Source organism: Pleurodeles waltl, chromosome 6, assembly GCF_031143425.1.
Source record: "Pleurodeles waltl isolate 20211129_DDA chromosome 6, aPleWal1.hap1.20221129, whole genome shotgun sequence".
Classification (NCBI taxonomy): domain Eukaryota; kingdom Metazoa; phylum Chordata; class Amphibia; order Caudata; family Salamandridae; genus Pleurodeles; species Pleurodeles waltl.
Genome location: NC_090445.1, coordinates 1,186,470,248 through 1,186,496,936, shown reverse-complemented (window position 1 = coordinate 1,186,496,936; position 26,689 = coordinate 1,186,470,248). Strand labels below are relative to the sequence as shown.

The 26,689-nt window shown below is 44.7% G+C and overlaps 1 protein-coding gene across 1 annotated transcript in view; it reads right to left on the bottom strand.

Moving 5' to 3' along the window:
- LOC138300730 (uncharacterized) overlaps positions 1 to 26,689 on the bottom strand; it is a 1,597,374-nt gene that overhangs the window by 1,198,212 nt on the left and 372,473 nt on the right. Inside the window, exons 4-6 of the mRNA XM_069240438.1 lie at positions 11,115 to 11,153; positions 10,949 to 11,038; positions 1,120 to 1,203 (exon numbers count right to left, since the gene is read on the bottom strand). Of these exons, the coding sequence (XP_069096539.1) occupies positions 1,120 to 1,203; positions 10,949 to 11,038; positions 11,115 to 11,153 (213 nt within the window). The remainder of the gene's footprint in view (positions 1 to 1,119; positions 1,204 to 10,948; positions 11,039 to 11,114; positions 11,154 to 26,689) is intronic.

The window sequence follows — 26,689 nt, the reverse complement described above, 5'->3', positions numbered from 1 at the left end:
TCAGAGACTGCAGACAAATACTGAGGTCTGAGACAGGAGAGTGCAATGACTCCATCAGACGCTAGAAGAGACAGAAGCAGAGTTAAGATAATGGTGGCTGCTGGAACATTTAGTAAAGTACTTTAGTAAAGTAATTGAAAGTGAAATATAGTAGAGCTGATTAGTGGAGCTGCATTCTTATATATCAAAAGTAGCTCCTTGACAACTAGAATGACTTGAAGGAGCGCTCCCTGTGCTGGAGGCAATTTTTAAGGAACAAAACATAGTTTTAAAGAAAATCATTATGCAGGCCACAGTGCTGAAGAGCATTGTTTCTGTCTTAAAAGTTTTTTTTTTTATTAAACAACTGTTATATTTTTATCTTATTTTGCTACATCTATGATTATAATACCTTCATAGTTCCTACCAAGTATTTTTGAGGGAACAAAATGGAAGAACTCCATAGGCCGGGCTTACAAGCCCCCCGCCCCTCTCGCCAAAACAAAAATAACACAGTGGGGAGCCGCAGCCAACTGCCGATAGGTCAAGGGAGCCACGGGTTGAAAAAGTTTGGGGACCACTGGCTTATGTGGACAAAAAGTTATGAAGACCTAAGCGTAAACTATCCCAAATAGCCAAAAAAGGTCTCAGCGTGGGGGGGGAAGGGGGTTAGCAGCAAAGGAGTTAAATCAAAGCAGCACAAGTTGCTGTGTTGTATTACATTTCTGTACAAAATCACACAAGGAGGTGTAAATGGCTCCTTGTGTGGCATACCAAATATTACTTAAGGGCTCGGGCACATGTTCATTCTTAAATGTTTAAGGCCCTCTTGTGAGACCTGATAACATTTAGATTAGTTTAAAAAAAACGAATTATATGCCCCATAATTGAAAAGCGCAGACATACTTTTTACTATCTTGTAAAGTTAGTGGTCATCAAGACTATCTGAATGACATGTTGAAGACCCTAAAGCCCACATTTCTGGAGATTTCTTTGAAAATATCTGCCTTTTAAAACTGCTTTACTAGACAGTTAACATTATGCTTTATACTGTCTAGCACCTGATAATGTACCATATATGTGGCTTTTGCATCAAATCCAAAACAGTAAACAAAATGCAAAATAATGTATGAACAATACCTTCATTCTCAGGTTCAGAGCTTTTCATAGCACTTCTCTGTGTTCGTGAGGACAATCTGAGTGGATCTGATCTGTTGAAGCCATCTAAAAACAAATATAGTCCCTATAAGTTATTTGAATGCTTTCCAAATATATAAAATATCAATATTATAATATTTCGTGACAATTGGATGATATATGTTGAACAAAACATGTAAATAATTCTAACATAAATGTATAGCCTTCAAGTTTCTACCTTTATGGTATAGAGTTCAAAGTATTCACAGAAGTAATTCATGTATTTATTTACCACGTTGAATGATGAATCCTTTTGGTTGCTGAAACTACTGACAGCAATGTATGATAATGAGATGCATGTGACTTTACCTTTCTCAAACAGAGAGAAAGGCCACATTATGTGGACTATGACTGGAAAAGGGTAGTTCGTGTGCGATATTAGGAATTAGATGTGCCGTGCTTGGATGAAGGAGGTAGAAAAAAGTTAACTGCTTTGTGCTACCTGAACGTTCCGGTTGGAGATTCTCCCCTCAGAATTCACTTCGTGCTGTCTAATTCCCTTCCCAACCCCCAAAACATCCGTCATAGAGCAACAAACCGAAGCCTGCTTTTTGTGTAGTGAGGATGCTTTTAAAATTGCTGTGAGGAAGGAAATAACATACTCAACATGCTTAACAGTGTTTGAGAAGACCTCTGGGATCAGCTACCAGGATCGGGCCACGTGCCATCTCTTCCCTCTCTCGTAGTGATGCGAGAAAGCGCAATGAGGCGGTGATATGCCAGCAAGAGAAACGTGCAACGCTTAACTAGTCGATAAGAGATGGCTACAAAAGATTCTACCTGAAAATTCACTTTCATGTTATCAAATCCAAAGTAAGACTACCGCGATATTGTCAAGATTGCATACATATGGAAGTATAGATTTATGATTCTAGTTCCATATCAACTCAACTTGGTGATGTAGCGTAAGGCGATATTGTGGAGTTAAAATATGCGCAGGACAGAATTGAAAACTCTTATGTTTTGGTATACCTAAAAATCAGGAGATTTGGGTATTCAATGTTGCATGCTGCAATTTGCAACACTAAAAATAGTGAAAGTAGCTAGGTGCTGCATAAATCTATAAGGAGAGGCTTGGATTCAATGCTTCATGGTAGTGCTGCACTGGCCACGTCAGAAGAGTGCATGTAGGAGGTAGCCTATAATGAATATGGCTCAGACCAGTACAGTTAAAGAGTCAATAGAAAGAAGCAAAATCCTTATGTACAATAGCAGTGGCTTAGGTACTGGAATCAGTAATAAAACCCATCCTGTAAATTTAATTTGCAGGCTAAAGGTTGTTTGATTTGCCATGCATGCATTCTACTCTAGAAGGCATAACAAAATGCAATACTCGTGTGTTTCAGAAACCGGCAGATATGGATATTAGGAGTGTAGAAAAGGTCCTTTCCTATACAGTTTTAAAATCATCATAGTACTGAGACTGCACAAATGAGCTATAAATGACATAATAATGCCAATTGTTGTGTTAATGTTCCCTGTATGTCTGAAGTGGAAAATACATTATGTAGGAAACGTGTAATCATAGTTCTCTGTTGTCCAGAATAAAACATTAAAAAGGAAAAAAAGCTCAACCACACATGGAATTGGTTGCAAATGCAACGTGCTTCGAGATTTGATTGGTGGGGTCCAACACATCGGTGGGCAAGGAGCTCCCCAGAAGGAGATGGTGAAATTAGAGATTCAAACTGAGGGGTGTGACTGGAACAGTCAAGATGGTGGAAGCATCTCTGTCACACATTCCTATATCAGCCTATGTGTAGCCAGCATGATGAACTGTAATCACTGAAAAGAACGAGGTGGCTGAGTTGACACGAATACTATGGCATCGGCCTGAATCGGAGATAGTGTCTTCTCTGATGAGGAGGGGATCCAGCAGCAGCATCTGGAACTCAGTGCTCACTGGATCTCACTCAGACTGGCGGTGAGGAAGAGCCAGCTTGAAAAGCCTAGGGAAGTGTTCCACAATTCCAGGAGCACAACGTGCGTCATTTGAAGCTGTAGGTGAGGTGACTTGATGAAAGGCTACTGGAAAAGGTGGCCATTTCTCCCCAGTATTTCAGTATACTGCAATACCACCTGCTCAGTAAGAAGGCACACATGGTATCGATGCTCACTCGTGTAGTGCAGACCCATGCTGTTGGACCATGGAGAGGGAGGCATGTGGCTCTGGCCGTGAGACAGTGTGTATAATCTGACTCTTGACAGCTCATTGTCTACTGAAGTCGTTATCATCAGGCTCTGGAGTCAGTGGGCCCTGCGTTTTGAAAAAGGCTCTCTTGGGCTATGCCTCGCCAATGAAAACCCTGAAGTGGAATAGGAGATGCCCTGTGTACTCAAAGTACATGAGCTGAATCGAGCACTGATCTGCCACAAACAACAACCACTTCAAGGCCTTATCTCTGAATCTGGGACTAGCTACTTGGCAGGTTCATCAAAATAATGCGAGCTTTGGAAATGAGTCAGATGCGCCCTTAAACACCGGGGAAGGAAGGAAGATGGACACAGGGGTCCTGGCCCAACCATTTCTCCTCAGTTACGTGACTATGATCTCATCAAAGGAATGAGACAGTCGCTGTTTATTCTAACTCAATTCCTGGGGATAAGAATAATTACGTGGTTCATATTTGGTTTGCCTTACAAGATGCAGGGTAATGACCGCATAGGACACTGCTACAGTGAGTTCAGTGAATATGCCTGCAGGATTGAGAGCTCTGCTGGGGTGTCATGTTGATTGACATTACCGCTGAATACGGAGCCCATGTAAAAATGGACAGGCATGCAAAACATCTGTGTGAAGCGACTGCATTGGATGAGGACTGTTTAACTCCCTTGCAGACTCAGGAGATCAACTCCGCTGGACAAGTTCTCCAGGCTATCCAGGCATCACAGACAAAACTATCAACCAAGTTCATGAGGTAGGAGTGGTCGTCACTGGAGGGCTGTATTACCTCATAAAGCAGGAAAATTGTCACCCTGCTTCATCCTGGAATGGGTCAACCTGACCCTTGGATAGTACCTCCCACCTGAACCTTCCCTTGGCGTGCCAATTGTAATAGTTCTTAACTACAGATATATAGATGAGAACATTAAACCAGTCAGAATCTCCCAAAAACTTAATATTCGTATGATCGAATTTTAATCCACCTATATTACACCCCGAAAGGTCCAGTGAATAAAAAAATCCTTTGGCTCTGTCAAACAAAACCTTCAAGTGATGAATATAAAATAAATGAGGAGATCACTACTGGACATAATTTTGACGAATTTGTACATTGATAAGCATGCTTGTAGATGCATAGTTTTTGCCAGTTTCTAGGGGTATTCTGGGCAATTACCCGTTTCAGTTTGTGGATGGTACAGAGATCTGAAAATGTTACAACTGCTGTTATATGGAGGTTAGTGATGTACTTTCTGTCTGTCATACCCACATTTTTTTATATATTCGGTTCACAAATATCAATGTATTCTTTCTAAAATTATATTCAGTTTAGAATTTTATACAAAGTGTTATCATTATTCTTTAGTGAATCTCAAAGTGTTTGTCCATCTTCTTCAGGACAGACACATACACTCATACAGTAGTAGCAAGCTGCTTCTATGAGCATCCTGTGGGTGAATTCTTCAGACCTCAAATAACCTTATTGCTTTTCTTGGTTTATGCATACACGCCACGTAACACCACGGAAACCATGGCGGTAGGCACTATTAATGACAGGGAATTCCTTCCATCCGTACACTCTTTCCCACATACATGCAGGCACACATTTACATTACACCACAGACACGCACTCGCAACACCATACATGCACACACGCATTCATCACGAAACACCCACACCCGCATTCACGCACACACATACATTCACCCCCCATACACACACACACAACTCCCCCCACCCCTCTCCCCTGTCGGAGACCCGACTTACCTGTAGCCAGGAGGTCCTCCAGCAGGAGACGAGACGGGGCTCTTCTACCGCCAGCAGCGCCCGCAAGCAGAACACCGCCAAGCCGTATTATTGGTGGTGGCAGCAGCGCCACATTACCGCCATCTGCCAGCATGGCTACATCCGGATTTCTGCCATTTTCCTGGTGGAAATCCAGCTGTGGTCATAATACGGCAGACGGCTGGTAGCCACGGCAATGGTCTTTTGGCAGCCGTCGCCGAAACGGTAGGCCGTTTTTACTGCCAATGTCAAAATGAGGGCCTATGTGTCTTTTGTGTCCTGACTGAACCTTCTAATCCTTTTTGCTAACTTATATTTGGCTCCAGGTGTTAAAAGGGAACGTGCTTCCATTATATGTTCTACACATACAAAAAACTCAGGGCCTGATTTATGAAAAGTTAGCGCCGCCTTTGTGTCATTTTTTGTCACAAAAGCAGCGTAAACGTACAAAATATTTGATGCAAAGACGGCGCTAACTTTTCATAAATCAGGCCCTCAATGCCTTAAGTTACAATGATCTCAGCACAACATTTATGTAACACACTGGGAAGGTTTCATTATTACGGAACATAACCAATATCGATTTGTTTGGAATATCCATATTTTTGCACTTTGTTGGGTATTCTTTTTTAGATTAGATTATTTCCTAAAAAGATTTCTCAGGCTAAACTAAAGTTATGTACCTATCAGTTTCAATGTCTTTGGAAATGTGAATGTGGGGTTATGCATGAGGCAGTACGGGGCATATTTACAAGCCCCTTTGCAACACTGGAGCATCACTTTTAGTGACGGTCCGGCAGCGCAAACTGCAGCACCGTATTTAAAAGGCCATGTAAAGCCAAATTGTGTGGCTTTTATATCCTTCTAAATAAGGACTAAGTCAGTGTAGCAGAAATAGCTGCGTTGACTCACCCTACAACAGGGAGCCGTGCTATGTAACTCCCATGGCATTTGACACATTTTCAGATTTACAAGATTTTGGAAAGCTGGGAATGCATCAAAAGCCTACGCTTCCCCAGGGGAGGAGTAAGGGAGGTGTAACGAGGAGAAATACCTTTATTTCTTCTAGTTTTTCCTTTTTCTGTGTGTGCTGCTTTCTGCAGTACACATAGAAAGAGGAAAACATCTATTGTGATTGTTTTTGTGCAGGACGGGGTCCCTGCCTGCACATAAACAGTCATCCCTGCAACACAGTCACTCTTACACCAGGGTGCAAGGGTGCCTGCGTTGGTGCATGGCAGCCCATTGTGCACCGGCTCAAGGGAAAAATACAGGAATGAACCATATCTTATAGATGAACTGCATTCCTGCCCTTTTCTTTTGATGCAGGGCAGCGCAACAAGAAGGCTTGCTGAGCTGCCATGCATCAAAAGATTGTAAATATGCCCCTAAATGTGTACATCTTGATTTGTGTAAGGTGCTGGGGCTGGGAGATGGAGTCCCCGGGACTAAAAAAGGCCTGGGGAGGGGGCTGCATGTTCCCTCCCCCTTTAAAATACGATCAGGCCCCAGGAGATAGCATTCCTGGGGCTGAAATTGGCCTGAGGAGTGGGCTGTGTGCCCCACTCCCCCTTCGAAATGGTGCCAGGCCCCGGGGGATGTGGACCTGGGGGTACAATCAACCCAGGGAGGGGGTCTGCATGCTTCTCCCCATTCAAAGTGCTGCTGGCCAAGGGGTCTCAGGGCTGAAATCGCCCCCGGGTAGGGGACTCAAAATTAAAAATCCTCCCCTTCACATTTGCACTTGGCCTGGGGGGATGGAGTCTCTGGGCCGAAATATGCCTGGGCAGGGGGGCCATAAGATATACATTTCAAAACAATTCCCTTTCAGGCTCAGAGTGACACATAAATTATGCAAAAAACAAGAGAGAACTCACAGTAGTTCTCAAGTTTAGTTGGAAAGCAGCTCCAGTATAGAGCACCCTAACACCAGCGACACTCTAAATTTGCTCAGCCTAGAGTGGTGAAAGGCTTTTGTTATTTTACAGCTCAGTGTGGATGGTACTGTGCTAATCCTATGCTTAAAGACTTAGCTGTATAAATTGCAAAAGTCTTTATACCTTTCTAGATCGCCGTGGATGGCACTGTTTATTGTTGTGAATGTCAAATGATTGGATTATCATTTCTCATTATTTCTTTGTGTTGCAATATTTTACTTTCTGTGTTGCTTTCATCCATGAAGTACTAAGATGTAATATCTTTTGAAGTCTGTTGTTTATTTCTAGTCAATTTGCAGTACTTTAAATGTTGACATACAGAACACAGGTCACATGATCAAGACCAATTCCGGTAAAAATGCGTTCTTCTCTTTTTGCCCTTAAAGCTTTCTGACAAACTCCTCCAGTGTGGCTTGCCTTTCCTAGCTTTGAAGATTAAGGTAGATATCTGTGCAATTGGTACAGCAGTGAACAGTCTACACTTATCCATTCTATGCCATTCCACTTTATGTCACTCGAATCTCTATGCTACTCTCCTGTAATTTCCTCTTCTCTATATAACTCTACTCTACAAAACTCTACTACGCTCTGTGCCACTCTACTAGACTCTACTCCACTCTATCCCAATACACTCCACTGTCCAAATTTGCACTCAACTCTATGCCCGTACACTCTATTGTACAACACCCTACTCCACTCTACGACAGTTTCTAACACTGTATGACACAGCACTCCACTCTACTGTATGAGAGACCACTTCAAATTATAACAGGTTCCTCATCTCAACACTATGCCACTGTACCCTACTCCACTCTGTGCCACTCCACTGTACACCACACCACTCCACTCTATGCTATTCCACTTTATGACACTCCACTCTTCTGCACTCTGCTGTACAGTATTTCACTGTATGCTACTCCACTTCACAGGCATTCCACTCTACTACACCACTACAGTGCACGCCATTTCCAGTCTACACCGCTCCATTGTTTGACACACTCCTCCAATCTATATAACTCAATTTTATAAAAGTCTACCACACTGTAGGCTCTCTATGACATTCTACTCCACTGTATCCCCATACACTCCACTGTCCAACTCTATAATCAACTCAGTGCCCCTACACTCCAATGTAAAACACCCTATTGCACTGTACAACCCTTTTCTATGCAACACAGCACTTCACTCTTCTGTAATGGGCCCCACTCCAATTTATAACAGTTTATGACCTACCCCACACCAGCACACTCTACTCCATGCCACTGTACTGTATGAGGCACCAAAACACTCTATTGTACTTTACACCTCACTACATTATACCACTCCACTCAACTCTACTCCACTGTACAAGACTTTACCCCACTCTAAGCTAGTCCACAACAATCCACTCTACGCAGCTACACTGTTTAACACACTAATGTACTCTATGCAACTCCACTCTACGATACTCTACTAGACTGTATGCCACTCTCCAACACTTTACTCCTGTTTTTCTCCTTCGCTTCATTGTACAACACTGTACTAAACTGTATGCCACTGTACAACACTCTACTCCACTCTACGATACTGTAGTCTACTACACAACACTGTGCGCAACTCTTTGTATGCCACTGCACCCCACTTTACTCCATTCTACTCTGACACAGTACTCCACTCCACTACTCCACTGTATGTCATTCCACTCTACACCACCAATGCCATTGTACTTTTTAACACTGAATGTCAATCCATTGTATCACAATCTATAACACGTACTGTACTGTACACCTCTCCACTCCACAAAAATCAACTAGACTGTATGTCACTCTACTCTGTTGTACTCTATATAACTTTCCAATACTGTACGACACCCCACTACACTCTACTGTACAATATGTTACTAAACAGTATGCTATGCCACGCCTCTCTACTGCAGTCCATGTCACTTTAGTCTATAACACACCGCTCCACTCTATGAAACTTTACTCCACGCTATACTACCCCACTTCAAGGTACTCCACTCCACTCCACTCTACTTCATTTTATCCCACTCTACACCATTGTACTTTACTCTGCTCTACACTGCTCCATTAATTGACTGTCTACTTTACGGTATGCAACCCCACTGTACAAAACTGTACTACACTTATATTACTCTATAACACTCTATTCCACGCTATGCCCATCCACTCTACACTATTGTACTACACTGTATGACACTCAACAATATGCCACTCAACTTCTGTTTACGATACACCACTCCACTATATGACACAGCACTCCACTTTACAGCACTCTCCTCATCTATACTCTGACACTCCACTTGATGATACTCCACGTTACCTCACCCTATGCCACTCTAAATACTCTACTCTATGACAGTCTACAACACCCTACTCTACTGATCGTCATGCCATTCCACAGTAGAACTCACTGCTCCTGTCTACAATACTTGACTCCATCCTGAGTGGGTTTGTGAGTGGGTGCATGAGTGTCTGAGTGGGTCTGTGAGTGTGCGTGTGAGGGTCTAAGTGGGTCTGTGACTTGGTGCGTCCGTGTCTGAGTGGGTTTCTGAGTGGGTGCGTCAGTGTCTGAGTGGGGCTGTGCATGGGTGCATGAGAGTCTGAATGGGCTTGTGAGTCGGTGCATGAGTGTCTGAGTAGGTCTGTGAGTGGGTGGGTGAGGGTCTCAGTGGGTCTGTGAGTGTGTGTGTGTCAGTGTCTGAGTGAGTCTGTGAGTGGGTGCACCAGTGTTTGAGTGGGTCTGTGAGTAGGTGCAGGAGGGTCTGAATGGGTTTGTTAGTGGGTGCATGAGTGTCTGACTGGGTCTGAAAGTGGGTGTGGGAATTGATCAGTGGGTCTGGGTGGGTGCATAAGTGTCTGGGTGGGTGTGGGAGTGAGTGCATGAGTCTCAGAGTGCATGTATGAGTGAATGAATTAGTGTATAAATGACTCAGAGTTTTTAAATTGCAATTACTCTTGCTTAATCTCGATTAATAGCGATTATAGCTACTTGAGATAACTCTAACTATAACAGGTGAATTTTTTGTACGTTTAAAATGTGAACCTAACTATAATGTCCCTGTAACCTTTGTTTTTTCAGTGAATTTCTATGTTTTTTTTCAAAGTTAATCTAACCAGCCTTTGGCTGTGCCCTCTGGCGGATGGACCCAGGGCCTGGTAGCCAGGCCCTGTGGCCAACACCTATAACCACCCAAACCTGTGCTGTGCACGGCCCTTGGCTCAGGATGTGAGAATTTGTGTAACAGGGTGTATCTTGGTGTGAGAGTGGCTGTGAGTGGCTGTCTTGGTGTGAGAGTGGGTGTGTCAGTGTCTTATAGGGCCTGTGAGTGGGTGCATCAGTGTCTCTGCAGAGTTCTTTCTTCTGTTTTACATAATGTATGCGTCACTCTAATCCTGAAAGGGTGTTGTTTTGACTTATACTGGGTGCTCCCTTGTGTCTGGCTTACATTACATTTTGCTTCTTCACCAATCTGGGTTCTATTCTACGAGCTGCCTGCTTTAGAAATTTTGCATTTATATATTCTAAGCAACGGCCCGGGGTGAATTAATTAGTACTTTTAAACTTAAGCCTTTACTTTTTTCTGCTTTATTTGTTGCTTATTTCTTCTACAATAGGATAGACTGAACATGGCCAAACCTATCAATATATGAAGCAGTAATAATCAATGAAATGCCCAAAAAGAAGCCTATACTTGCTTTTAATTGAAAATATGCCCCGCAGTCATCTCCAGTGATCAGTTGCTGCTATCAGATTGATGAGATTTCTCTACTGGACGTCACAATTACTTTTCCGTAAATAGCTACACTCTGTGGTTTAACACAAATAAACACATTCTTTTGCAAATTGTATAAAATGTATGAAATCCAAAGTAGGGCATGGCCATTACCTGCCGCTTGTTTGAACAGAGGTACATTTGTGTCCTGGCAAGGTTTTTTTCTGATCGATCTTCTTGTTATATCAAATCTATTCAATATGTCTACAAGATAAATAGAGGTATATTAATGTTCATAACAGGGAAAAAATACCTGTGTTGTAATATCAACATCGCTTACCTGGCCTTTCAAAATCTAAGCTAGTCGAGTTTGTAGATCCTAAAAGGGAAATGAAAGTTGTTGTTAAATTATATATCTCTATACATATGTATGAATAACATGTTTAAGTGTTTATTGCACAAAATGCAGGTCTATAAAACACATATTTCACTCGGACTCATGAAATGTGAAAAATATTTCAGAGGTTCCTGTGAAATATGGGGTTATCACAATGACAGGATATAAAACACTCTGTAAAGTGTTACTATTGTTAAATGCACCTGGAATGTGCAGTAAAGTAGGAACAGATTAAATGGCTGGTTTATCAAAAATATAAATAAAGCAAAAGCAAATCATGCAGAATGATACAGCACATTCTCTGACAGTGTTATTTTGCCGCGTTTCAGCTAAAACATGTTTTGTTGAAATCTGCAAATTATGCAGCAATTTATGTAGCAAGGATGGTAAGTCCATATTTAGGCAGCAAAAGCTAGAGCCACAGAATCACATGCTTCCATTGGCACTGACCAATGTCCCCTTTTTATATCAACAATCTATTTATGAAGTACAAACAAACCCAAATATTGTAACTCCATTTAGTGCCGTCGTTAGCTGCACATCAGTGCCGTGTTGCCAAGGCAATCTTCATCACACCCTTTAGGATAGGTATATCAAACGTATGCCCTGATTTAAACTTTTTGGTGCAAAACTGCACTAACGCAGTTTTGCACCAAAAAGTTTAGCACCGGCTTGCACCATTTCTGTGCACCAGCTGGGCACCATATTTATGGAATGGTGCAAACCTGTGCAAAGAGTAGGCTAGTGTTGCACCAAAAAATGACGTTAGGCAGGTTAGAGTAATAAAAAATGACTCTAACCTGCCTGGAGCCATTTTCTGCCACAAAACCATCCATACCACATGACTCCTGTCTTAGAAAAGACAGGAGTCATGCCCACCACCCCAATGGTCAGCACAGGGGATTAGGGTCCCCTGTGCCATGTATGGCGGCCCATTTCAGGGCCCCCTATGGCACTTTAAAAAAACAAAATAAAATACTCACCTATACTTACCTGTACTTACGTGGGATGGGGTCCCCCATCCTCTGCTGTCCCTCTGGCGTATGTCCCTGGGGCCTGGGGAGAACACCTGTGGGCTTATTCCATGGTGTTCCACCATGGAAATAGGCACACAGGTCCCCTAACGCCTGCCCTGACCCAGGTGTTAAAAAATGGGGCAAAGCAAGCTTTGTGCCATTTTTGGACCCCTCCTCCCTCCTGTGCACCATTTTTGCACAGGAGTATAAATGTGACGTTAAGGCCAGAGTCATTTTTTACACTGGAACGCCTACCTTGCATCTCATTAAGGCAAGGTAGGTTTCGACATCCAAAAAATGACTTTTACTCCATAAATTTGGCGTTAGATGGGTCTAGCGCCAAAGTATAAATATGGAGTTCGTTTTGCACTGAATTAGAGTAAAAGAAATGATGCTAATTTGGTGCAAACAGACTATAAATATACCCCTCACTATTTGGAGTGGAGAAAAGAGCTGAGTATCCTGTGAACTTCTCTGAAACTTGCAAAGAAGGATCCACATTATAACAGGAGTAGCTGCCAGAGACAGAAGCTATACTTTTCTAGGTTTGTCTGTCCCTTTCCATGTAGCCAGAGTACACAATACATCTTGACTAATATTAATATAGGCTTTTTTTAGAAGCCAATATAGTATAGAACATGTGCAACCTAATTATAGTAGCATATATCATAGTTATAGTTGCATGTACAATATAAATATGAGGAAATTAAATGTTTTGAGAATTATGTACAGGGATAACATAGTGATTCCCTTAATTCCATGCCCCTGGACATATTTAAACTCTATCATGAGGTCACCATGGAGCTTATTTATACTCTGTTTGCGCTGAATTAGGGTCAAATTTTTTGACGCTAATTCAGCGCAAACCCAGCGCCATATTTATATTTTGATACCAGACCCGTCTAGCTTCAGAATATTGGTGTTTTTCGGATGCGTGAAACCTCCTTGTGTCAATTAGATGCAAGGTAGGCGTTCCCATCCAAAAAATGACTCAAACACTCTAGCGCCAAATTTAACCACTCGGGCAAAAAAGACACACGGGTGGGAGGCGGACCCACTACTTAAGGAAAACACACAGAAGCAAAATTACAACCCACAGGAGAAGGTGGAGGTGATACTGATACAGCTTGCTAGATGGTGCAGCAGACAGCAACCACACCAGCAGTCATCAGCACGACAACACGACCCACAAAGGCAATGCAGAAGGCTGGAGAGGGTCTCCAGATCCCGGACAACCCTCCTTGGCCTCAGGGACCTGGACATTATTAGGACTTATAGACTCAACTGGCAAGCCATACTACACCTGCTGCACAACATTGAGCCACAAATTGCAGCCAGCCTGCAGACCCCACACAACACACCACCTATAACAAAGCTGCTCCCTATCCTGCACATGCTGGCAAGTGGCTCATTCCAAACAACGGGTGCACTGGTTGCTGGTGTCTCACAGTTGTTGTTTTCTGCATTCTGCCAAAGGTGTTAGACTCCATCATCTCCCTGACACCCCGCCACATCAGATTCCCCAACACCCAGCAAAAGCAGCAGGAGAACAAATAGGGGTTTTATCAAATCCATGGCTTCACACATGTGCTCAGTGCAATTGACTGCACCCATGCCTGGCTCGTACCACCTGCAGCAACAGAGCACTTATACCGGAATCGCAAGCACACGCATTCATTAATGTGCAGGGCATAGTGGACCACCGCGGATTATTCATAAACATTTTGGCCAAGTATCCTGTGAGTGTCCATGACGCCTACATATTCCGGCACAGTACTATCAATGAACAATTCCAGGATGGACAATTTGGAAATGGCCTACTTGTGGGTAAGTCAACTAATCTAGTGATGTACACCCAGCACCCCAACCCTGTCGGACACACAAGACATACACCACTACAGTAACATATGGCCAGGGTTACACACATGTGCAGGTGAGAACACAAATCCACCATGCTGCAGTACAGCACAATAAGTGCACACCAATACATACACCCACATGTACATAACACACCCACAACTTGACAGGCACACCGCAGGAAGGACAGGTGCAGACATGTACCCTTTGAAAATAGCAGAACTACACAGACCACTACAAGTGCCCTAAGGTTGCCCACTATGTACACATCACACACACTACACCAAACAAACAATATCACAGACACGTCAAAGCATACACCATGCCTATGTCATGTAACTTCCAAATAGGCACAGATGTCTCAAGTTGTGCCGTGCAAATCACTGTCAGAACAAATATCAAACACCACACAGCTTGCACCTATATCAACTGCATCTCATCACCACATACCTAACTTACCTCTAGTGTGCACATACCTCTGCCTGACATATTGGCTCACACACATAGGAATACAAGATCAATCCCATCAAATACCATGTGCCAGATGTGTCTGCACAGTGGAAGCAAAGTGCAAGTGGAAGCACAGTCACTGTAGTGCAACCTCACATGCAACACTCACTGACTCACAACACCATCATGTCTGTAACAGATATAATAAATAGCCTAACAGGGTTCAGAGACACAGTCAGACAGTGCAGATCATGAATGTCATAGTGGGACCCAGTAGGAGGCAACAGGACATCACTGACCTCACATGCACTGTGCCAAGGGACACATTTGCTAAGTAGCGGAGCTATATCCCATTGCCTGCACTGTGCATGTGTCGACAGTAGAAATGCACATTAATGTTTTGGAAGATAGGAGAAACACTACTAGTTATGTTGATCATCCTGTGACAATGGGATCCGCACCCTTGGCCACGTCATGGCTGACACAAACATTAGCTGCCACTCAGGAACACCAAGGGAACAATGCAATAGCCCACAGTACCATAGTCATGGCCTGCACTGTATGTATATCTTGGCAGATGACCATTTCTCCATTAATTGAAGCCACATTCTAAATTGGCCACCCTCACAGGCTGTATGTAACGTGGAAGGGGTGTGCAATGTTTCTCACTGCAGGTCTGTCACCACAAGATAAATAGCATGATGGTGTAGATTCACATGTAGCTGTCCCCTAAAACCTGAGGAAGTGCCAGCAACAAATACCACCCCAGGGGTGCAGTATGCAGGTTGCAAATAGGAAGTAGACTGTGCTATGAACTCATATGAATGTGGCACAAATGCATGCTACACACACAGAAAGAGCCAACTGACCATCATCATCATCATCAAACAGACTTTATTCGGCTTTCAACAGGCCATAAAAGTATCAAGTAATAGTACATTGATAAATATGTATAAGAAAAATTATAAATAAATAGGGAAGATAATAAAACACATCGTTAATTCATTCAAGGACAGGTATATAAAACTTGATAAATTTACATCAGTGCAAAATCGAGTTCAATTACAGTATTTTCTGGAGAGTGAGGAGTTTACCGGAAATTCAAAATTTTTCAAATAAAATTAGTTCAGTACGCCCATAGACTTCCTTACAGAGAGTACTGTACATAAAAAGTTTGCTAAAATTCCACACATTTCAATAGAGGATAAAATCTGTAAGCTGAAATAGGCGTCGCGGCACTGACGCAAATTAGTCGATCTTAAAAAAGGCAATAAAATACGTTTTCTTGGAGTATCATAAAATTTATAAAAGAGGACCACATGCATTGTAGATTGGGAAGCTTTTGCATCACATGGACATACTCTTAAAACTGTACTCCTGTCGCACATAATCGGAAAGGTTACTAGCCGATGGAAGATATTTAAGCGGAATCTTGTAAGGACAAATCGATGTCGGGGATTTACCACGCTTACTAAGTAGGGCTGGACTGCATCCGTCGACAGAATTAGTTGGTTAGACATTACTGTAGATTTTTTTGATTCCACTTCCCATCTCTGTTCATCCAAGTGCTTCAAAGTCAGAGCGCTCAAATCTCTCCTGGTTATTTTTTCCAGTAATTGTGGGTTTTGGTAATATGCTTCGCAGCCCATATTTTTAAAAAAGGTCATAATATATCTTAGCCAGGGAACTCTAAGCGAGTGTGTTAGATTCATGCAGTCGGATAGTATGGCCTGGTTTAATCCGGTATGCTCAGAGGTCCACACTTTATGCCATAATAATAGAGGCTGTATCTTAATTAGATCAGTTACAAAGTGGACCCCTAGTTCCGAATGGCTAATATATGATGACGTGCTATTTGGTGCCATTAGCAGGTATCTCAGGAAGTCATTTTCCACCAACTGAATCGCATGGCAGTTCGTATACCCCCAGATACATGCTCTATAAGTAGCCGCCGGGATACATTTGGCCTTGTAGATTTTTACCATGTTTGATGGGGAGATCCCCCCTAGTTTTTTGGAAAAAATCTTCAAGGCCGCCGTTGTTTTAATAATCTGGTCTATTTTTGTTTTCACGCAGTGTGCCCAGGTTGCCTGTTTATCGAACATTATGCCCAACTATGAGAAGGTGGGAGCTATCTTCACCTTGTCCTCGTGAATAGTGATTTTATAGGACTTGCTCAGTTTCCTGCCACAGTTCATTATGAACGTTTTCGAACGGTTGACTGTGAGGCCCAGGGCTGTCATGTAATTTATACAAGTGGTTAAGAGTTTCTGGAGGGCTAGCGGTGTCCTGGCCATGAGTACTGCATCATCTGCGTAAAGGAGTGCAGGGACGGGGCGATTGCCTATTTGTGGAAGGTCTTTACAATTGCTTATCAATTCACTTTCTAGATTGTTTATGTATAATGAAAATAGAAGTGGTGCGAGAACGCAGCCTTGACGCACCCCTCTGTATATGCCAAAAGACTTAGTGCATTCCCCTCTCATCCCGTACCTTACATTTGCTCTGCACCCAGTATACAGATCTCTTATGAAATGGACTATCGTTGGTTCGACCCCCATGCTTATTAGGATATCCCATAACTTTTCATGCAAAACACAGTCAAATGCTGAGGACAAATCTATAAAGGCCAGGTGCAAATTACCCTCTCTGGTCTTCGTATACTTCCCCACTAGGATAGTTAAGTTCAGAGCCTGTTCCACTGTACCTAGTCCTGTGCGGAAGCCATACTGCACTGGGGATAGAATGTTATTTTCTTCCGACCATATTTGGAGTCTATTTAGGATTATTCTCCCCGCTAATTTGGCTGATGTATCGAGGAGAGAAATTGGCCTATAACAGGCTGGGTTAAGGCGATCCCCCTTTTTGTATATGGGTATGATGATAGAATGGCGCCATGTTGATGTTGGGCCTTGTGTGCAAATGGCCCTCAGTACCTGCGTCAATAGAGGGCCCCATAAGTCGGTGTTAGATTTATATAGGTCAATTGGAACACCATCGGGCCCTGGCGCTTTCCCGGCTTTGCTTGTGTTTATAGCTTCTACTACCTCCTCTAAGGTAAACTGAGGTGATACTGCTAGGTGTCGATCTTCCTCAGGGTCTGGGACTTTTAGAAGGTCCAGAGGAACTCTGTCATTGGGTTGACAGTATATCTTAGAAAAGTACGTGATCCAGTCCTCTTCCGAAATTGCAATTTCCATTCTAGGGTTATTATTGTCCCCTAGAACGGGAGTATTTATTATTTTCCAGAAGAGGGCATTGTCTTTCGTCAGACTAGCTCTGTGTAGGTTGTCCCATGACTTCCCTCTCAAAGCGAGTTTCCTCTTTTTTGTGGCTGTCTTGTATGCCAGTCTGCAGGTACGTATTTCGGTCTGACATCTTATGGGGGCACTTAGGGCTTTTTTTAGTCTTGTGTGCGCTTTCGTGCAATCGTGGTCAAACCAACCGGTTTCCCTTTTCTTGCCCCCTGCCCCTCCTGTCCTAGACGTGAGGGCTTTTTTTACGGCGTAGGTTATCTGTTGGAAAGCACTTAGACATTGTCCTGGGGCCGTGTCATCACTAAGGCAATCAAGGAACACTTGGGTATGTTCACGTAATATATCTTTTAATAATGCCTGAGGGTCAGTCTGAGTCCATCACAGTATATAACCATTACCCGGGGCTAGTACAATATCATTTACCATCGTTGCCTCTCTGGCTTTGGCCTGTGTGGCAGGGATTAATGAGAGTTCCAGGCTTTGAGGGAAATGGTCGCTTATTGCGATGTCGTGAATTATGTAATTAGTAAAATAGTGTGCAAAGTGTGTTGACATTAAAATATAGTCAATAACTGTATTTGCGCCCCTTCCATTAAAAGTTGGTTTAAGCTGTAGTTCTTTGGGAAGTAATTCATTTACAAGAGACAAATTATGTTTTTGGGCCACTGAATTCATTGCCTCACCTTGAATGGTATGTGAAAAGTGCGGTCCTACGCCGATGTCTTCGGTATCCCAACCACACACCTTTCCTGTGGGTTCCTTGCAAAGATGTACATTAAAGTCGCCCCCCCATATAATAAGAGTCTCACGTCTGTTGCTCGCACATATTTCCTCTAGGTCCTCACCCATCTCTGTTAAAATTTTGGGGACTTCTCTATGCGTTGCATTATTATAGAAGTTGATGAGTACTAGGTGCGTGTTCTGATCCAAATTGCATTCAATCATTTGATAATAGATTTTTGTGATTTGCATTTTTGGGTTACGTAGCCATGCCTTGTTTGAGATATATGTGCATAGGCCTCCCTTTGGCCTGCCGTGATTGGCCTGTACAGCTGGTGTATGGAATGTCTTGTACCCATTTATGTGGACTGGATTTAATGTCTAAGTCTCCTGAAGACAGATACAAGGAAAATCCCCAATGAAATTCACCCAAAGCTCGTTATTGATCTTATTAGTTAGGCCTGCCACATTCCAGTAAAGTATAGTTGTTCCCATATATTGATAGGGTTGGGGGTGCGCCTCCTCTATAGATGGTAAGGGTGGTACATCATCTTGAGTATAGATTATTGGAGGGAGTTGGTTTCCCTGATTCAAACGGATGTCTATGATGTTCCTATCAAGTACCTTCTCGCGGAATACATCTCCCCTATTCTCTGTAGGCCTTTCTTTATTTACATCCAGGGCAGAATCATATGGAAAATCTGTCCTGTTCCTGTTTAGTCAATCCAAATCTTCTAGCGTTGTAAGAGGTTGAAATCTATTACTAAGAGGATTGTGGTCCAGGGTATTTGGTACTTGTTCATTTACGGGTTGTAGATTCCTAACATTGCGCCCCGAAGATCTTGGATAAAAGAAACCCAAGGGTAGCAGTGAAATTCCTTGACAAGTGGCTTGTCTAGCACCTAATTTGTGGATGATACTATGCACCAAGTCTGGGGTCTTGAATGAAAGAACCACACAGTCTCCTTCCACTACTTTTTCCCTGTTTCCTATCCACTTAACTCTTCTTACCATTTTTATATCGTTAAATAGGACCCCCACCCCCCAGGACCCCAACGTGTTCCTATCCAAAAGGCATACATACGACCATTATTAAAGAAAACAAATCTAGACCCGCAAGACCCCAACAACTACAGACCTATCACAAATGGACCTTTCCTGGGCAAATTGATAGAAAGAGCAGCATTCACCCAGATGTCAAAATTAATTGAAGACAATTCTATACTTTCAGACTTCCAAACTGGATTCCGCCCAGGAAGAAGCACTGAATCGGCACTCATGGCAATCTGGGACGATCTTAAAAACACAGTTGACCGAAATGGAGTTGCTGCACTACTTCTCTTGGACCTCTCAGCTGCCTTTGATACGGTTAACCATGACACCCTAACTCAAAGACTCCACGAAGCCGGCATACAAGGGATTGCGCTTGACTGGATTACTTCCTATCTCCAAAAAAGAGCAAATATCATCCACTCACCCCCCTTCTCATCCGAACCCTACCTCACAAAAACAGGGGTCCCCCAAGGGTCAATCATCTCACCTTTGCTTTTTAACATCTACATGATATCTTTACCAGAACTGATCAATAATTTCCATCTCACATGCTACAACTATGCAGATGACACAGAAATACTTCTTCAATTAGAAGACCCCAAAAACATTGAAAACTCTCAAATCTTCAGTTGCCTCAGGGCCGTTGATCAGTGGATGACCTGGAGCCATCTCAAACTAAATACCTCCAAAACTGAAATACTCACATGTGGTGACTGGAAACATTATGACCCTCTGTGCGTCTGGCCTGACGATCTCGGTCCACCTCCTCAATTATCCAAGGAAGTGAAAAACCTAGGAATCACCATGGATTCCAAACTAACTATGAATGCCCAAGTAGACAAATTAGCACGCACAAGCTTCATCACCTTAAAGACTTTACGACGCATTTTCCCTCACCTCGGATTTCCACACAAGGTGCAAGCTACTATCTCACTTGTATTATCCAAACTGGATTATGCCAATAGCCTCTACCATGGATCATCTCTATCTGTTATGAAAAAACTACAACGTATACAGAATTCCGCAGCCAGGCTACTACTACACATAAAGCCGCAAGCCCACATCTCCCCTGCCTTGAGAGCACTACACTGGTTACCCGTTGCCAGAAGATGCACTTTCAAGCTGCTTTGTATCACCCACAAAGCTATACATGGAACAGGACCGCTTTTCATCAGAAAGAAAATTACCAAATACATCCAACAAAGAACCCTCCGCTCAAGACTGGCACCCCGCCTTAGAACACCACCATACAAGAAAAAGACTGTAGGTGGTACATCCTTCTCCGTCCAAGCAGCCAAACTATGGAATTCATTACCTCCAACTATAAGAGCCACAGATAACTTTCTTGTTTTCAGGAAACTACTCAAGAGTTGGCTCTTTCCTTCATAACCACCTTCTTCAAACAACTATGAACTGCATATGCCTATGTGGATAATTATTTTTTTCAGATTATATGTATATTTCTATTTATTTATAGTTTCTTTGGAAACTAAAGCAAGGCTGTGCGCTCAGAGATCCCATAGCAGAAAAAGATCTAGAATCCTTCCTGGAGGTGAACTGATGATGTGCTGGAGCGTAATCTGTGTCTGACTGTGACGCGCGGGTTCTATCTTCCTCTCCGGGAGACACAGAGTAGAAGGTTTTTCTCCCTTTATAAAGCACCTGTAAGCTCTGCCCGCTGAGCCACGCCCCACCCACCCTCGAAGTAAGTAAAGGAATTCCCGCCTCATACCAGGATGATGGACAGCTTTCCAAAATGACCCCACTGCGTTTACCGCCTATTCACGTGGTGCGTTGTTGATGCTCAGAAGCACGAGGGCATCTCCACAAAGACGCACTAGTAACAATAACATTGCCAAAGGCACACAAGGTTGCTGGAGACGTTTACCCCTTGGCCCATCACGTACCCCTAGTGTACAATATAAACGTAGCAGATGCCGCAGTTGAAGCTCAGCTTCTGGAAAGGACAAGCCACCCTAACTCTTGGGCTTGGCAAAGATAAAACACGGCTGTGCGCTCAGAGATCCCATAGCAGAAAAGATCTAGAATCCTTCCTGGAGGTGAACTGATGATGTACTGGAGCGTAATCTGTATCTGACTGAGACGCGCGGGTTCTATCTTCCTCTCCGGGAGACACAGAGTAGAAGGTTCTCCCTTCATAAAGCACCTGTAAGCTCCGCCCGCTGAGCCACGCCCCGTCCACCCTCGAAGTAGGTAAAGGAATTCCCGCCTCTTACCAGGATGATGGACAGCTTTCCAAAACGACCCCACTGCATTTACCGCCGATTCCGGTGGTGCGTTGTTGATGCTCAGAAGCACGAGGACATCTCCACAAAGACGCACTAGTAACAATCACATTGCCAAAGGCACACAAGGTTGCTGGAGACGTTTACCCTGTGGCCTATCACGTAACCTTAGTGTACAATATAAACGGGGCGTATAAAACATGCTAGGTAACGCTTACTGACATACTCGTAGAAAATACCCCGGTTGGATAGGCCACGATGCTCATTTTACAGAAACTAAACCTCAAAGGAAGCACTTCCAAATATAAACGTAGCAGGTGCCGCAGTTGAAGCTCAGCTTCTGGAAAGGACAAGCCACCCTAACTCTTGGCAAAGATAAAGCAAGGCTGTGCGCTCAGAGATCCCATAGCAGGAAAAGATCTAGAATCCTTCCTGGAGGTGAACTGATGGTGTACTGGAGTGTAGTCGGGGTCTGACTGTGACGCGTGGGTTCTGTCTTCCTCTCCTGGAGACACGGAGTGGAGGTTTCTCCCTTTGTAAAGCACCTGTGGGCTCCGCCCGCTGGGCCGCGCCTGTCCGCCCTCGAGGTGGGTAAAGGAGTTCCCGCCTCTTGCCAGGATGATAGACGGCTTTCCGGGGCGACCCCAGAGCACTTGCCGCCGTTTCCGGTGGTGCGTTGTTGATGCTCGGGGGCACGGGGACATCTCCACGGAGACGCACTGGTAGCAATCGCATTGCCAGGGGAAAACAGGGTTTCTGGAGACTTTTTTACCCCGTGGCCCATCACGTGCCCTTGGTGTACAATATAAACGGGGCGTATAAAACATGCTAGGTAACGCTTACTGACATACTCGTAGAAAATACTCCGGTTGGGTAGGCCACGATGCTCATTTTACAGAAACTAAACCTCAAAGGAAGCACTTACAATCATGATCGTGGCGGGTGCCGCAGTCGGGGCTCAGCTTCTGGAAAGAACAAGCCACCGTAACTCTTGGGCTTGGCAAGGATAAAGCAAGGCTGTGCGCTCAGAGATCCCATAGCAGAAAAAAGATCTAGAATCCTTCCTGGAGGTGAACTGATGATGTACTGGAGCGTAATCTGTATCTGACTGTGACGCGCGGGTTCTATCTTCCTCTCCGGGAAACACAGAGTAGAAGGTTCTCCCTTCATAAAGCACCTGTAAACTCCGCCCGCTGAGCCACGCCCCGTCCACCCTCGAAGTAGGTAAAGGAATTCCCGCCTCTTACCAGGATGATGAACAGCTTTCCAAAACGACCCCACTGCGTTTACCGCCGATTCACGTGGTGCGTTGTTGATGCGCAGAAGCACGAGGACATCACCACAAAGACGCACTAGTAACAATAACATTGCCAAAGGCACACAAGGTTGCTGGAGACGTTTACCCCGTGGTCCATCAGGTACCCTTAGTGTACAATATAAACGGGGCGTATAAAACATGCTAGGTGACGCTTACTGACATACTCGTAGAAAATACTCCGGTTGGGTAGACCACGATGCTCATTTTGCAGAGACTAAACCTCAAAGGAAGCACTTACAATCATGATCGTGGCGGGTGCCGCAGTCGGGGCTCAGCTTCTGGAAAGGACGGGCCACCCTGGCTCTTGGGCTTGGCAGAGATAAAGCACGGCTGTGCGCTCGGAGATCCCATGGCAGAGGGGATCTGGAGTCCTTCCTGGAGGTAAGCTGGTGATGTGCTGGAGCGTGGTCTGTGTCTGACTGTGACGCGCGGTATCGGTCTTCCTCTCCTGGAGACACAGAGTAGAGGGTTCTCCCTTCGTGAAGCACCTGTGGGCTCCGCCCGCTGGGCCACGCCCCGTCCACCCTCGAAGTGGGTAGGGGAGTTCCCGCCTCTTGCCAGGATGGTGGACAGCTTTCCGAAACGACCCCACTGCGTTTGCCGCCGATTCCGGTGGTGCGTTGTTGATGCTCGGGGGCGCGGGGACGTCTCCACAGGGACGTACTGGTGACGGTCGCGTTGCCGAAGGCACACAAGGTTGCTGGAGACGTTTACCCCGTGGCCCATCGCGTAGCCTTAGTGTACAATATAAACGGGGCGTATGGAACATGCTGGGTGGCGCTTACTGACATACTCGTGGAGGGTGCCCGGTTGGGTGGGCCACGATGCTCATTTTGCAGAGGCTGAACCTCAGGGGAAGCACTTCCAAATGTGGACGTGGCAGGTGCCGCAGTTGGGGCTCGGCTTCTGGAAAGGACGGGCCACCGTAGCTCTTGGGCTTGGCAAAGATGGGGCAGGACTGTGCGCTCAGAGATCCCATGGCAGAGGTGGATCTGGGATCCTTCCTGGAGGTGAGCTGGTGATGTGCTGGAGCGTGGTCGGGGTCTGACTGTGACGCGCGGGTTCTGTCTTCCTCTCCTGGAGACACAGAGTGGAGGGTTCTCCCTTTGTGAAGCACCTGTGGGCTCCGCCCGCTGGGCCGCGCCCGTCCGCCCTCGGGGTGGGTAATGGAGTTCCCGCCTCTTGCCAGGATGATGGACAGCTTTCCAGGGCGGCCCCAATGCGTTTGCCGCCGATTCCGGTGGTGCGTTGTTGATGCTCGGAGGCGCGGGGACATCTCCACGGGGGCGCACTGGTAGCAATCGCATTGCCGGGGGAAAACAGGGTTTCTGGAGATGTTTACCCCGTGGCCCATCACGTACCCTTGGTGTACAATATAAACGGGGCGTGTGGAACATGCTAGGTGGCGCTTGCTGACATACTCGTGGAGGATGCTCCGGTTGGGTGGGCCACGGTGCTCATTTTGCAGAAACTAGACCTCAAAGGAAGCACTTACAATTATAATCGTAGCAGGTGCCGCAGTTGAAGCTCAGCTTCTGGAGGTGAACTGATGATGTACTGGAGCGTAATCTGTATCTGACTGTGACGCGCGGGTTCTATCTTCCTCTCCGGGAGACACAGAGTAGAAGGTTCTCCCTTCATAAAGCACCTGTAAGCTCCGCCCGCTGAGCCACGCCCCGTCCACCCTCGAAGTAGGTAAAGGAATTCCCGCCTCTTACCAGGATGATGGACAGCTTTTCCAAAACGACCCCACTGCGTTTACCGCCGATTCACGTGGTGCATTGTTGATGCGCAGAAGCACGAGGACATCTCCACAAAGACGCACTAGTAACAATAACATTGCCAAAGGCACACAAGGTTGCTGGAGACGTTTACCCCATGGCCCATCACGTACCCCTAGTGTACAATATAAACGCAGCAGATGCCGCAGTTGAGGCTCACCTTTCTGGAGGGGGCAGGCCACCCTGACTCTTGGGCTTGGCAAAGATGGGGTGGGGCTGTGCGCTCAGAGATCCCATGGCAGAGGGGATCTGGAATCCTTCCTGGAGGTGGGCTGATGATGTACTGGAGCGTAGTCTGTGTCTGACTGAGACGCGCGGGTTCTGTCTTCCTCTGCTGGAGACGCAGAGTGGAAGGTTCTCCCTTTATAAAGCACTTGTAAGCTCTGCCCGCTGAGCCACACCCCGTCCACCCTCGAAGTAGGTAAAGGAATTCCCGCCTTTTACCAGGATGATGGATGGATGACTAGGTATTTTTTTACCCATGATTCTAATTATGTATTGTATGTGCATATGTGTGTGTATTCATGTGTGTGTGTGTATAAATATATATATATATATATGTGTATGTATGTGTATATGTTGTTTCTGTGCCTGGCATGTTTGTGGATCATTGCATGGCTCCTACTCATCACTCTTATGTCATGTCTCTATCAAACTATCCTCCATTCTCACTCGGACTCATCCCAAATCCCCTCGACCACTTTCATCTCCTAAATATCTCTGCCTAAGCTCTTCCCTCCACCTCCACATCTAACTCACCAAACCTCACTCTACCTCTGTGACCTCCCACACAACCCTACTAAATTCTCGTGCATTCATCTCACCCTGCTACTCTGCTCTCCCTAACCCTTCCACATCCTCTTTCCCCTCCGCTCCCCTTTTATTCATCTCAAGCCTTTGGATTGAGTAAATGAAGGATAAACTCCCAATTAACACTTCTGGATTTCTTTCGTCCTCCACCCCTCCATTACTCCAGCCAATCTAACTAACAAACTCTCATATCCGCATCTCAAATTAACTCATAATAATACTAAAACTGTACTCCTTATTAAATTATACTAATCCATCACTAATTCTTGTTGGGTACCGGAGTAGCGTGCTACTCATCGAAAAGCGCTTCGACGCCTCGTCAGGGGTAGTAAGCGCTATATAAATACGATTACAATTACAATTCAGGGCCTTATTCCTCAATGCCGGCCACGTTTCCCGGTGTTGATCACCTATAGGGGGAACATTTGTCAGGACCACAACGTATGGAGTTGCCTCCGGAGGAAGATGTAAATGGTCACTAGGTATGGTTGTAGAGTTCGGGGGTCTTGTTTCAATAAAATGAGACCTTCCTTTGTCTGTTTGGGGAATATTTGTCCTAGTTAGTGAGGGAGTATTGGGCAATGTGGAAACTTGTTTATGATTAGTAGTTGGTACTGGTGGGAATGATTGTATACTGGTTAGAGGCTTGTGAGTAGAGTGTATATGGCTAGTACTTGCTGATATGAATGGTACCTGTGGTTTAATCAAGAGATTTGGGAATGAGTGTGGGTCATTAACCTTATCTAGGGGTATGGATTGAGAATTTCGCTCGAAATTCGAATTTGGCAATATTAAGCTTGGGTTTTGTTTTAGGTCGTGTAAGGCCTCTGGGTGTAAGGACTTTACAAATCCCATGCCTGCCTCGACCCTGCACTCCACTACTTTTAAGCGTTCCAACAGGGAATCCAGTTTGGCCCCGAATGATGATTTCATGCTATTTATTAGGTCACAGAGGTTGGCTAGGAGAGATCTAGTCGTATCTACTGGTTTAATTGGAAGTTTCTTCCGAT